General features: G+C 31.6%; 1 protein-coding gene across 8 annotated transcripts; it reads right to left on the bottom strand.

The window, feature by feature from the left end:
• Positions 1-1114: 1114 nt before the first annotated feature.
• On the bottom strand, positions 1115-13104 carry LOC105792647 (protein DETOXIFICATION 21). Of its 8 annotated transcripts, none has more exons than XM_052634315.1 (9): positions 12495-12536; positions 11469-11741; positions 10062-10603; positions 9874-9960; positions 9722-9778; positions 9418-9656; positions 9150-9268; positions 8965-9051; positions 1115-1377 (listed from the first exon to the last, which is right to left on the bottom strand). In XM_052634315.1, the coding sequence occupies exons 1-9, from the start codon at positions 12513-12515 to the stop codon at positions 1294-1296; spliced, it is 1509 nt and encodes a 502-aa protein (XP_052490275.1). In that variant the 5' UTR covers positions 12516-12536; the 3' UTR covers positions 1115-1293. The 8 variants fall into 8 exon arrangements, with proteins under 8 accessions (XP_052490275.1, XP_012476769.1, XP_012476771.1 ...); XM_012621315.2 differs by lacking the exons at positions 8965-9051; positions 9150-9268; positions 9418-9656; ... (3 more) ...; positions 11469-11741; positions 12495-12536 and adding exons at positions 1454-1540; positions 1621-1739; positions 1945-2183; ... (3 more) ...; positions 3760-4037; positions 5008-5144; XM_012621317.2 differs by lacking the exons at positions 8965-9051; positions 9150-9268; positions 9418-9656; ... (3 more) ...; positions 11469-11741; positions 12495-12536 and adding exons at positions 1454-1540; positions 1621-1739; positions 1945-2183; ... (3 more) ...; positions 3760-4016; positions 5008-5121.
• Positions 13105-13449: the final 345 nt, after the last annotated feature.

Raw genomic sequence — 13449 nt, 5'->3', positions numbered from 1 at the left:
CTAATTAATATGATACGTAAATATTAAGGGCTAAATTTATTATTATATCAATTTTTGAATTCACTTCTCCTCTTCTTCACAAAGTTATTGACAGTAGACCTCATCATGGGTGGGGTTTGAGTTGGGCCGATACAAAATTTTATACCCATTTTCTAGGCCCAAGCCCTGCCTGAAAAATAGGCCTAAAATTTTGTTCAGGCCCGGTCCAAATAAAAAATGCTAAACTTGAGTCCGGCTAAGCCTACCCGTATTAAAAAAAATTTATATTATTTTTTATATAAAAATAAATTTAAAAGATACAATACATTAAATAAAATAAAAACATTAAAATAAGTGTTTTCCAATAAATTGGAAATACATTCAAAACAAGTTTTCATACTTAAATAAGATTAAGATAGTTGTAACTTAGCAAGCAAATGACCCTAAAATAGTAACAAAATTGATAATAAAACAAGAGTTATACAATATCTAAACAATAGTAACAAAATGGTAGCAAAACAACATCAAAATTACAGCAAATAACAACAAACGATAGCAAAACAACAGTAAAAAAAAATAAGCAATTTCGGACGGGCCTGAGCCAAAAAAATCTTACCCAAGGCCTGACTTGTTTAGAAAACGGACATTATTTTTTGTCAAAACCTATTTTTTCGGGCCTATATTTTTTCCCAAATTCTTCCACTTTTTGGGTGGGCCTTTGGGCCTGAGCAAGTGGCCCGACTCATGATTAGGTTTAACTGACAGTTAACCGAACTGAACCAAAAAAGACAAACGCGATTAATTGAATGATCATTTTGTAACTTTTTATAGTTGAATGACCGAAACAAAAACTTAAACATAATTGGGTGACTTGCAATATAGTTTACCCTTAAATCTTTTGAGTGATGAAGGAGAGCATACATGAACGAGGAGATTTATGCAAGTGTCCTCGATAAATGTTTTACGTATAGGATTAGTGGTACAATCATGGAGAACCTTTTTAAGTTGTGATAAGACATGATTTTGAGATATTATAAAAAAGTGTAGCAGAATTATCATGAATTATCAAGTGGGTCATGGTGCACGGGATAGAAAGATGCTAAGATGTGATCGAACCAAATGAATTTTCATCGAGTGAGTTGAATCAAAGTAGTTTATAATAGATTATGTTAGTTGATTATCAATTATAAATTTTTAATATTAAATTTATTGTCTAACTTTCTATCTTATATAAATCCAACATAATTCGTTTTAATCGATTGAATCATTCGATATTAACGGGTTTAACTAGAAAGAAAAAGAGGATTAGCCCCTTCAAGCACCATTTTCTTGGTGGTTGTTTGTTTCCCTGGAATTTGGTACAAACCACTTGTTAACTCGCGACTGAGCCAAGAGAACCTGCAGATAAATGATATATATATATATATAATATCAGAGTATGTTGTTTTTGAAACAAGGAAAGTTTGAAGCTTACCTGTTTGTCCCAGTCAGTTTTCCAGATGATAATAATAAGTACAAGAGCTTGAACAAATATTCCTAGCAACATGCCAACCCAAACACCCTGAAAATGAAATTTTTATGCAAATTTGAAACGCTGATATAAGTTTGCTTCTTAAAATAGAAAAGATGTGGTAAAATCACCTTGACTTCCATGTTGAAGACGTATCCGAGCACAACACCAATTGGAATGCCAATTAAATAGTAGGAGGCTATGTTAACCCATGCTACACTGCTTTGCCATCCAGCACCAATTGCAATTCCTGTTAAAAACATACGTCCCCTATGACCAAACTAAAAATATTCAATCTCCATGCATGAATACATTCATGTTGTTCCAAGTCTTCATTTTCCTTTTAAGCACTCAACAGGGAGATATGACCCTCTACGAACGAACAAACACAGGGACAATCTTAAAATAAAAATGACACATTCCACCTGAATCAGTTGCATGTAATCTATGTTTACCAGAGAGGACAGGTTGAACACTGTCTAAAAGTATGGAGCAAGCCAACAATGGAGATAAATCCACAACTGCATTGCCCACTTCTTCGCTTTCAGTGAATACATATGCTAAACGTCCTCTAAGGCATAAGAACAACACAAATGTCACGCATCCAATGGAAAGCGATGTAAGTGTTATGGTCATAATTGAGAATTTCACACTTTTGGAGCTTCCTCTTCCAAGCTCATTTGACACCCTAACACTGCAAATTTTCCAGGAAAACAAACAATATGTTAAACTTCTACCAAACAAAATGCAAAAATCCATGTCTGGTTCAAGCTTTAAAAGATGATAATAATACCTTGGTAAAAAGATCTCTCCAGTCCCTCTCAACTTTGAAATTGAGTAAACTAGTCGCTCTCAAGAAAAAATTGGAGAAATTTAATCATTGTCAATTTTGAAAGTGAGCAACTAAGGACAATTAAACGGCGTTAATATCTTCCATCAATTGTATGTAAATTTGATTAATATAAGAACAAATTTAGTCTTCGATGTTTATATATTTTGTCATTTTGGCCTTAATTCTAAAAATTCAACAAATTCAGCCTCAACATTTACACAAATATGAGGGATAAATTTGTTAAATTAGAACCAAATTGACAAAATGTATAAACTTTGAGGGCTAAATTTGTTATTATATCAATCAAAATTACATACAATTTATGGAAGGCATTAACTCCATTTAATTGTCCTTAGTTGCTCATTTTTCAAAATTGATAGAGATTAAATTACACTTAAATTTTTGAAAACGATCAAATTTACTCAATTTCGAAATTGAGTGAAACAGGTGATCTCTTTTTACCTAATACCTTGCTGCAGCTAAAAAACCAAGTGATATCATCATTTGCCATGCATTAATGTTTAGACTGAAAATAAGGACATATAGGTATTAGTTTTAAAACAAAAATGAACCTCGAAGTGAAATAATTTAAACCGGTTCGAAAACATTGCCCCAAACACTCACCAAATGGCAAAAGCATCAATTGCAATCTCAGCATTTTTCAAGTTTCCAGTTAGAAGAACCAAGATTGTGTTGTACCAAAGCTCAAGACTGACAAGGACAACAAAATTCCCAACATCAATATCTTTGTCATATATTATTCCGTCAAAAACAGTTGTTTTAAGCTGACAAAAACCTTACCAAAGCATAGCACCAGATGACCAAGATAGCTTTACAACAGGCCATAGATCCTTGAAAGCTAACATTGAGAAACCCTTCCATGTATCTTTACAGCCTCCACATGTAACAAAGATAAGCTGACCTATATTCGGTATCCAATAGGCCAAAATTGTGGATAGCAAAGCTCCAATGAGCCCATACTTGAGTTTCATTGTTAAGAGCCATGAAAGACAGATGTGGGTTCCAATAGAGAATGCTGCTAAGTATGCAATAACCATATTCTTGCTCTGTGATTGTAGGAACATTTGGCAAGTTAATGATATGATCATTGAAAACATGATGAAGATGAACCAATGACCTATATAACCTGCCACTATTGCTATCTTTTCATCTTGGCCTAAAGCTATAAGAATTTTGGTTGTGAAGATAAATAAAGGAAGAAGGCAACTGGTAGTCAAAAACAAAAGTAGCCATGATCTTTGAAGGTATATCCCAAGCATATGGTATCGTTTTGCTCCAAATGCTTGTCCGCACAATGTTTCCAATGCACTAGCCATACCAATCTGTATAAACAAAAGTTTTCAACATTTAACACTAGTCTAAGAGCCTCACCAAGAAGTTCATTCCATTGCAATGTCAATCTGAAGGATGTACATACCAGAACACCATTGCCAAACCTAAAAAGGACAGTGCAACAAAGGGAAAAGGCAGCAAGCTCAGTAGGTCCAATGTGACCAACAAAAGCTTGACTGATTATAGTGACACCGAAGGTTGAAAACTTGGTGAAAATTGCAGGGCCGGCGACAATCCACAACTTCTTTGACTCAGTCCATAGCTTTTCTTTAAATTTCACATCTCCATCTTCATTCTTCTTAGCTTCTATTAGCAGCTTCTGGTTGATATCTCCTCCCATTGCTTTACAACAAGTGGCAAATCCTGGGAATAAGTTTTGGGAGGCTTACTAAAATATTTAAAAATTTTGGAAGTTTACTGATTAAAGTTTTTGTGAAATTAATAATGAGAGTTTTTAAAAATTTGAGGGGTATAATTAAATTTTGCTAAAAACTTCAAGGAAGCGTATGGTTTTCTTAAGCATTAATCATTAAACATATGATTTTCATGCTTTTATCAAATCTATGCTTAAGAAAACATAGAGAAAGATTGTTTCTTTTTTCAACCATATCAAATATTAAGTGGAATTACCCTTTTATTATTTGAAATGCCTATTAAAAGAGAGGTAAAAAACAACAAAATTAGAAATAGAACAGATTTTTTTTAAAATTCAACTTTGATGCTAAATATATAAAGCTAATGGAAAGCATTTGAATTGTCTTATATTTAGTAATTGATTGAATCCCTGATAATGATTGGTATTGTCTTTGAGTCATGCTAGGATTTTGTCGCCTGTCTCCAATGAAAGCCTAAGCCTGATATAGGATTCACAAAGTAGAACCACCTCGTTAAATCGGATCATACGTGACGTATGGAACACCTACTGAGGGGACGTGCACATCTCACATTTGGTAGCGTTCAAACTCCCGACTAAGAGCATATAGATCATTATGGGGGAGGTATGGTACCACTTGGCCCATAATGACCTATATGCCTTAGGCTGGGGGTTTGAATCTTATCAAGAGCAAGACGCACACGTTCTTTCGGTAAGTAGTACGTGCATCACACGTGACTTGATCTAACAAGGTTTTCCGCTCTATAAACTAGGCTTGAGTTCTCATTGAAGCCTAAAGACAAAATCCCAATATGACCTGAAGACAATATTAATCATTATTGAAGATTTGATTGACTACACGACAAATGACACTTCAAGGAACTCTCGAAAGAGTTGGAAGTTCCTAAGAGAGACAACACCAAAATCAGTTTTAAAAGTAAAACACAGCTTAAAACTTACAGGGAATTCCAAGCAAACAGGGAGAGGCAGAGATTGGAAAATGAAGACTAATTCATGTTCATCTTCTATTCTATTTTGTTAGAACTGTTCTTTTTCTAAACATCAATATCATTTCTTTTTGCTCATACACATCAGCAAAACCCATAAGAGTAATTAAAAAATTGAATAAATAAAAGGTAACAGTTGACTCTACTTAAAATTATGTATGATATTTATTTATTCTATAATTAATTTGTTGATTAAGTTAGTGCTAATGCAATCAATAATTTAAAAATAACAAAAATATTAATCATTACAAATAAACTCACAAATATCAAACAAATAGCGGATAGATAAAAATCATTTTAAAAGTGTTTGCTTCAGTATAGAATAAACAACATACAACGGAATTATAAAAAAAATCATAGTATTATATTACTTTATCAATAATTAAAACAATCTTCCATTTTTCTCGATGAGTATGATTCAATATTGCCTCTTGAAGAACCATTTCTTTTCTTTTATATATAATTCTAACTTATTGATGCTAATAATCTTCAATTATTTTCTTACTAGTTGATCAAATATGTCTAACTACCGGAGGTTATTTATAAAGCTAAACTTAAATTTTAATTTATATATAACTCTAATATTAATTAAGTGATGGTTAAGATGTTTAGACTTTTATTAAAGTAAAACCTCTATTTTACATCAATAAAATTAGCACGGTTCTTTGATGTCAAATGTTTTTAACTAATAATTGGCAATTGTAATTATGATTATCATCATAACATTTTCTTATCTTTTATACTTAGAGTTCTATTCAAGTAATAATTTTATTTTAAAATTAGCACAACTTTTTTAACTAACAATTGTAAATTAAGTTATAATTATTTTTAAACGTGTGATTACCACAACTTCTATTAAATTATAATTATTTTTAAATGTATAGTTACCACAATTTCTATTTTACTTCAATTTTTTAACTAATAATTCTAAATTAAATATTATAAATATTTTTAATTATGATTTTAGTAATATGATAGAAAATAAATGATATTCTCGTCGGTTCAAAAGATTTTCCAAGCTCGTGCTTTTATATAGATTATAAACTAGTTTCTAATATTACATTAGATTTTTGTAATTTTACGCGTTTAATTTTAATTAATTTTAAATAACGTATTTTTAATCATTATTACCTATCGTTGATAATGATAATTCCTCTTACTTTTAAATAATATAAAATTTGGAACTATACAAGAAACTAAACTATGATAAAAAAGATAGGCAAAACAACATGCAACAATTATAATAATAGCTAAAGATAAATAGGAAGATATTTAAACTAAATTAATAATCACATTTAATAATAGTGATTAAAAAATGGTTTTAAGAGTACTTGTTTCACACATCATAAACTTTTAAAAATAATATCATAATATTATATTTCCCCATCATCAATTAAAATAATCTTTGACCACTATCCGACGCCATTATTGTATGAATATGATTCAATATTGCCTTTTCGAGAAACCATTACTTTAATTCTCCATTCTTTTTTCTATATAATTTAACTTATTAATGCTGAACATCTCCATTTTTTTACCAGTAATTTTCTTAGATAGTACTTGATTGAATATGCCTAACTATTGATTGTTATTTATAAAGCTAACTTAAAATTTAATTGGTATATAACTCTAATATTAATTAAGTGATAATTAAGATGTTCGAACTCTATTCAAGTAATTACTTTATTTTATATGAATAAAATTAGCACACCTTATTTTTTTAAAAATTAACACAACTTTTTTTACGTGATTTTTAACTATTAATTTAAATTAAATTATAATTATAATTATCACAACATTTTTCTATATTTTATGCTTAGATATTTATTCATGTAATAATTCTATTTTAAAATTAACACAATTTTTAACTAATAATTCTAAGAAAATTATAAATATTTTTAAAGTTAATTTAATAATATGATGAAAAATAAAAATATCTTAATCAATTTAAAAATTTTACAAACTTGTGTTTTTATATATTATAGATAACATAAACATATCAATGTTATACTATTTTGGTTTTTTTTCATTGAAATGTATTTGCATATGATATCTCTATACATTTTTTTAAGTTTCACAAGTACAATTAGAGTATAATTACAAGTATAATATACATACAAATATATGTTGGACCAGCTATAGTGTAGAATTCAATCACTATAATACATAGTGGACAAAAAACTAGACAAAAGCTAGATTAACTCGAAAAAAAAATAGATAAAACTCACACAAAACATACACACATGGTGAAAGAGACCCACACATCGCAATTGTAGATGGTGGGGGCAACTTTATCTATACATTTGTATACATCTATACCTATTGTTAATCTTAAGACAATGGCTAATAAGCAAGCTAAGTGCTGGAAGAAGCTATTGGGGAGGTTGGCACATTTTCAAGCACTCGAAACAATGAACAAAAATTGGATACACAAATATTATTTATGCAGTTTGGTTTAACCCAAAATAAGGTAAGACCTAGAATAAGGTAAGACAAGGCTTTAACACAAGGCTTCAACTTTGGGTTAACCCAAAATAAGGTAAGACCTAGAATGTAAGTATAATAGAATTTTTTTTAAAACTTCAATAAATGTAGCTCTCAACATTTACAATTTTACAATTTTTTTATTTTTAATAACTTTGTAAACTTTAAAAAAAACCAACACTCGAACTTAAATAATAAGTTTAAAACGAGAATTTAACTTTGGGTTAACCCCAAAACAAGGTGAGACCAGAAAGTAAGTATAGTAGATGCCATTGATTCCCCATCCTTTGGCTAAACACACAAATTTGAACAACTTTATACACAATTAGGAGTAGTACTGAAAGGTCATTAATGCCCCATTTTCAAGCACCAGAAAAGGTCAAGCACAAGAAATTGGAAAACTAAATAGAAAAAAACCACGAGTAGAGTACAATAATGGAATTTAGTGTGAACCCAGATTAGCAAAACAAGTTGACAAGATTCACAGTTGTTCAAAAACACAATACTATATTTCTAGACAATGAGACAAGTACTGAAATTGACAATGTTTTAATGATAAATAATAATTTACACCCAATGCCAAAAGAAGATCGTTTACCTTAAAAGTCTTGAAAAGATAGAACGATAAGATTTAATTATTTTGAATTTTCCTCAACTTTCTTGTTAAATGTGCTATTAAATGTTTTGGATTTTACTCAACTTTTCATTAATACTTGTACTATTATGACCTCTAGATGGTTGTGGATATGATATAGCAACAATTCCATGACTTTTTTAATTAGTTTTAAAAAAATAAAAAGTAATCATTTTATAACTGTTAAATTAAAATAGCTAAATTTATTATTAGACATAAAAAAGACCATGTCAACAATATTTGATTTTATAGATTTAGTGACAAAAATAAAAAATGATAAAAGTTGATAATATGTAAGTATGTAAAATTTTATATACATAACATGAACCTACAAACAAGCAAAAATCTATATACATAATTTCAATCAGAAATCTATGTAATATAAAATATTCAGTCGAGTAGTTTTGTTTTTACGCAGTTAATAAAAGGTGGCTAAGCTAATTTTGTTAAATGCATTTACCTTTTAATAGTTAACTAAATGAGCCAACCCAACAAAACAAGACACAATGGCACCAAAACTTTTCTTAAAAATCATGGGAAATCAAAATCCTAACGCAGATGCGCCGATGGTTTCAAGAAATGATATATAGCAACAAAAAAATATAAGTCCATTAGGAAGAATAACAAGATTGACCCCTTCAAGCACCATTTTCTTGGTTGCCGTTTGTTTCCCGGGATTCTGGTACAAACCACTTATTAACTCGTGAACGAGCCAAGAGAACCTGCACATAATGTTTACATAAATATCAAAGCATGTTGGATGCTATCAAAAGTTAAAATTTTGAAGATTACCTGCTTATCCCAATCAGTTTTCCAGGTGATAATAATAAGTGTAACAGTTTGAAGAAGTGTTCCCAGCAACATGCCAACCCAAACACCCTGAAAATGTTCAGGAAGTAAAATATATACAGTATTAGGATCAGATAAGGTGATGTAATTAGGAACAAGCAAAACTTGATTCGGATCGAAAAGATCACCTTGACTTCCATTTTGAATACGTATCCGAGAACAACACCAATTGGAATGCCAACTAAATAGTAGGAAGCAATGTTAACCCATGCTACAATGCTTTGCCATCCAGCGCCAACAGCAACTCCTGTTTAAAACAAAAATCCCATATGAGCAAACTAAATGTTCAATCTCGATGTATCATGTATGCATGTATTCGGTTTATGTTTTTCCATTCCGACAAATACTCAAATTCGACAAGAAGGTACAAAATGTTAACAGCAAATGAAAATTTACCAGAGAGGACAGGTTGAACACTGTTTAGAAGTATGGAGCAAGCCAACAATGGAGACAAATCCGCAACTGCGTTAGCCACTTCTTCACTTTCTGTGAATATGTATGCTAAACGTCCCCTAAGAAATAAGAAGAGCACAAATAGCACACATCCAATGCAAAATGATGTAAGCGTTGTGGTCATAATTGAGAACTTGGCACCTTTGGAGCTTCCTCTTCCAAGCTCATTCGACACCCTAACACTGCAGGAAAACAAGCAATATGTTAAACCCATGGTCTGGCTCAAGCTTTATGCTGATAATAATACCTTGCTGCAGCCAAGAAACCTAGCGATATCATCATTTCCCATCCATTAATATTGAGACTGAAAACAAAAACATATTTGTATTAGTATCAAAACAAAAAAAAAAACCAGAAGTGAAACCATTGAAACTGGATAAACACGTACGAATTACTTACCAAATGGCAAGAGCATCAATTGCAACCTGAGCATTTTTCAAGTTTCCAGTTAGAAGAACCAAGATTGTGTTGTACCAAAGCTCAAGACTGACAAGGACAACAAAATTCCCAACATCAATATCTTCTCTAACACTTTAGTTCATATTATTCCATAAAGAAGAGTTGTTTTAAGTTAACAGAAACCTTACCAAAGCATAGCACCAGATGACAAAGATAGCTTTACAACAGGCATTAGATCTTTGAAAGCTAACATTGAGAAACCCTTCCATGTATCTTTACAACCTCCACATGTAACAAACAAAAGCTGACCTATATTTGGTATCCAATAGGCCAAAATCGTTGATAGTAAAGCCCCGGAAAGGCCGTACTTGAGTTTCACAGTCAAAAGCCATGAAAGACAGATGTGGATTCCAATAGAGAATGCAGCTAAGTATGCAATAATCATATTCTTGCTCTGTGCTTGCAGGAACATCTGGCAAGTGAAGGATACAATGAACGAAAACACGATCCCGATGAACCAATAACTGATATATCCTGCCACCGTTGCTATAATTTTATCCTGGCCTAAAGCTATCAGAATTGGGGTAGTGAAGATATATATAGGAAGGAGACAGAGGGCAGTTGCAAACAAAACTATCCATGATCTTTGAAGGTATATCCCAAGCATATGGTATTGTTTTGCTCCAAATGCTTGACCACACAGTGTTTCCAATGCACTGGCCATACCAAGCTGCATAAACAAAAGTTTCAAACATTTAACGCTCGTCCAACCCTTTCACCAACTTCATTCCATTGCAATTTTCTAGAAACGTTAATACCGAACTGGGGATTAATCCAGTTATTCAATCATCCTTTAAGGGATGAAATCCAACATGTTTGAGATTCGAAACCAGCACTTGCAATCTTCCCCTATCTCCAAGATACGGACTTACGCCTCACAAAACTCTAACGGGAAAATATCAAGCTAAGTTTTCACGTTGATAATCAAGATGGTAAGTACTCAAATCGGTTCTGAACAGTAAAAGTACCATTGAGACCCCCTGTACTAATGGTTAGATTGCATTTTGCCCCGTCTACTCAAAAAATGGACAAATTGGACTCTCTACTTTTGATCAAAGAGCAAATTGATTAAAACTTTCATCTAATTGTGCTGTTAAAAACGGAGATAACTGCCTGAATAACCATATAGTGACATGATGTGTACCTCATGCTAAGGTGCAGGACCAATTTACTTTTTAATTTAACATACAACGAGTAGAAGGGACAAAACTCAATTTGACTCGTAGTACAGGGCTCCATTGTACTTTAACTTTCTGAACATATGATGTGAAACCAACAGCTTATTATAATAAATTTGTACAACCTTAAAGAAACTAAGCCAAAGATGCCTTCCTACTAGATGATTAATACTACAAACCTTTGAACCATCATATCCAAATGAAAAACCTCGTTTAAGTAAAATATTTTCACTAACAACACACTTTCAGAAAATCTCTGAAACAATCCAACAAACACTATAAAACCTTGGCAATTAAAAGATAAGTCATTTTCAGATAAATTAAAAGAAACCCAAACAAGAAAAAGCATGTACGTACCAGAACGCCATTGCCAAACCTCAAAAGGACAGTGAAACAAAGGGAAAAGGCAGCAAGTTCAGTAGGACCAAGATGACCAACAAAAGCTTGACTGATTACAGTGACACCAAAGGTTGAAAACCGGGTGAAAATTGCAGGACCAGCCACAATCCACAATTTCTTCATCTCGGTCCATAATCTTTCTTTAAATAGCACTTCTTCCTCTTCGTTCTTAGTAGTCTCTGTTAGCAGCTTCTGGTTGATATCTCCTCCCATTTTCTCACTGATCCCAATCTGCTTTGAATGTTTCAAAGCACTATTCAATATAAACAGGCAAAGAGTGGAAAATCCAATCACGGCATGTTCATCATCAACCTTACTTTATGTTACACGTTGCTTTTAATTATTCGTTAATTTGAGTAAATTAGGGATTATTAATTTATCATTCAATAAATATTTTACTGAAATCATATTATTATAAATGTATTAAAATTTATGTACCAAAATTATTAATATTGCCAATATAGCCTTCGTACGGAAAGCGTAGGTCCAATCATATCAATGTTCATTTTTGGCATAAAATCTATCAATGGTCTAAAGTGCAAACCGTACAACAACAGCTACAAAAATAATAATTAAATAATATATTAATTTTAAATAAATATATAGTACTTTATAACATGAAAGTAGAACTTAATTAATCTCTAATTAAAATTTAACTTATTAAATTTAAAATTATAATAAATATCCTTTTATTAGGAGCTAAATTACATTTCGTCTTTTCTACTTTAAAAATAAAGAAATTAGTCCTTATAATAGATTAAAAAATTTCTAATTCCTACTGTTACTGTTTAATAAAAAAGAGCGGAGATGTTAAAACTTAAAAGTTTTAGGGTAAATTCGTAATTCCAATGTTAAAAAATATTATAAATAAATAAACTCGAGAGCTATTCGGATAGGGTTGTAAAATATTCCATCTCGATTTTTGATAAATTTTTAATGGAATTGACTGAAACTCTGTTTTCAATAAATTTGTAATTTACATACCAAACTAAAATGGATTGGCATCACCTAGAAACCATGAGTGACCTAACGTGAAGAGAGAGAGAGAGAGGAGGGGTTACCAACTGATATGAAAGAGAGAACCACTAGAATCCAAGAGAAAGTACAAGGAGGAGGTGAAGAATACTAATACTAAGAATGCATATTAAGGCCTTTTCATTTGAAGCAAAACCCTCCCTGCAATTTTGGTGGAAATGGATGGAAAACGCCCCCAAGGATCCCAACATCAATATTATGAACTTTGCCTACACTCAAAATATCAACACCCCATGCATCTCCACAGCACCAAAACACAAATGAATCTAAAAGCCTAAACGCTATGTTTTTATAAATCCAAAAACCACCATAAGAGAAAGAGAAGAAAAAGGTTACCAGATGATACGATTCCAAAGAATCCCAGGGAAAGTATACAAGAAGAAAAGAATAATATAAATGAACCGTTGGTTGGAACTTGGAAGCAAAGGCCAGTTGGGTTGAGGCAGAGCAATGAACCACCTACCGATCCAAGGGTGGAATGACTGATATGAAGGTTGTAATGGTAATGGTAATGGTAATGGGAGAACGGGGGTTGCTGGAACCAATGGAGTGAAATAACTCCACGTCGACTCAGACACTTTAAAGCAGAATCATTTAATGCAGTTTTGCCAATTAGCGTAGCGTTTCGATCCCAGTGAAATACGCACATCCGTATACATACAACCTGGCAGGCATTCAATTTTATTTTATTTGTTCACGGGCTTTCCATATTTACAATAAACCTCCTAATTAGTCTCTTTCACTTTAATCAGGGCAATCTACTAATCATGACATTTATAATATGCTCTAATTCTTCTCTCACTTTTTAAACTTTTGAAATTTAATCCTTTCTGCTCTTAATTTCTCTAATTTGAAGTCCAGTTAATATTGTTATTTAAAATTGTTCATTAATAGTATTGTCAAT

Source organism: Gossypium raimondii, chromosome 8 (assembly GCF_025698545.1).
Source record: "Gossypium raimondii isolate GPD5lz chromosome 8, ASM2569854v1, whole genome shotgun sequence".
Classification (NCBI taxonomy): domain Eukaryota; kingdom Viridiplantae; phylum Streptophyta; class Magnoliopsida; order Malvales; family Malvaceae; genus Gossypium; species Gossypium raimondii.
This window is presented reverse-complemented; position numbering and strand designations above follow the sequence as displayed.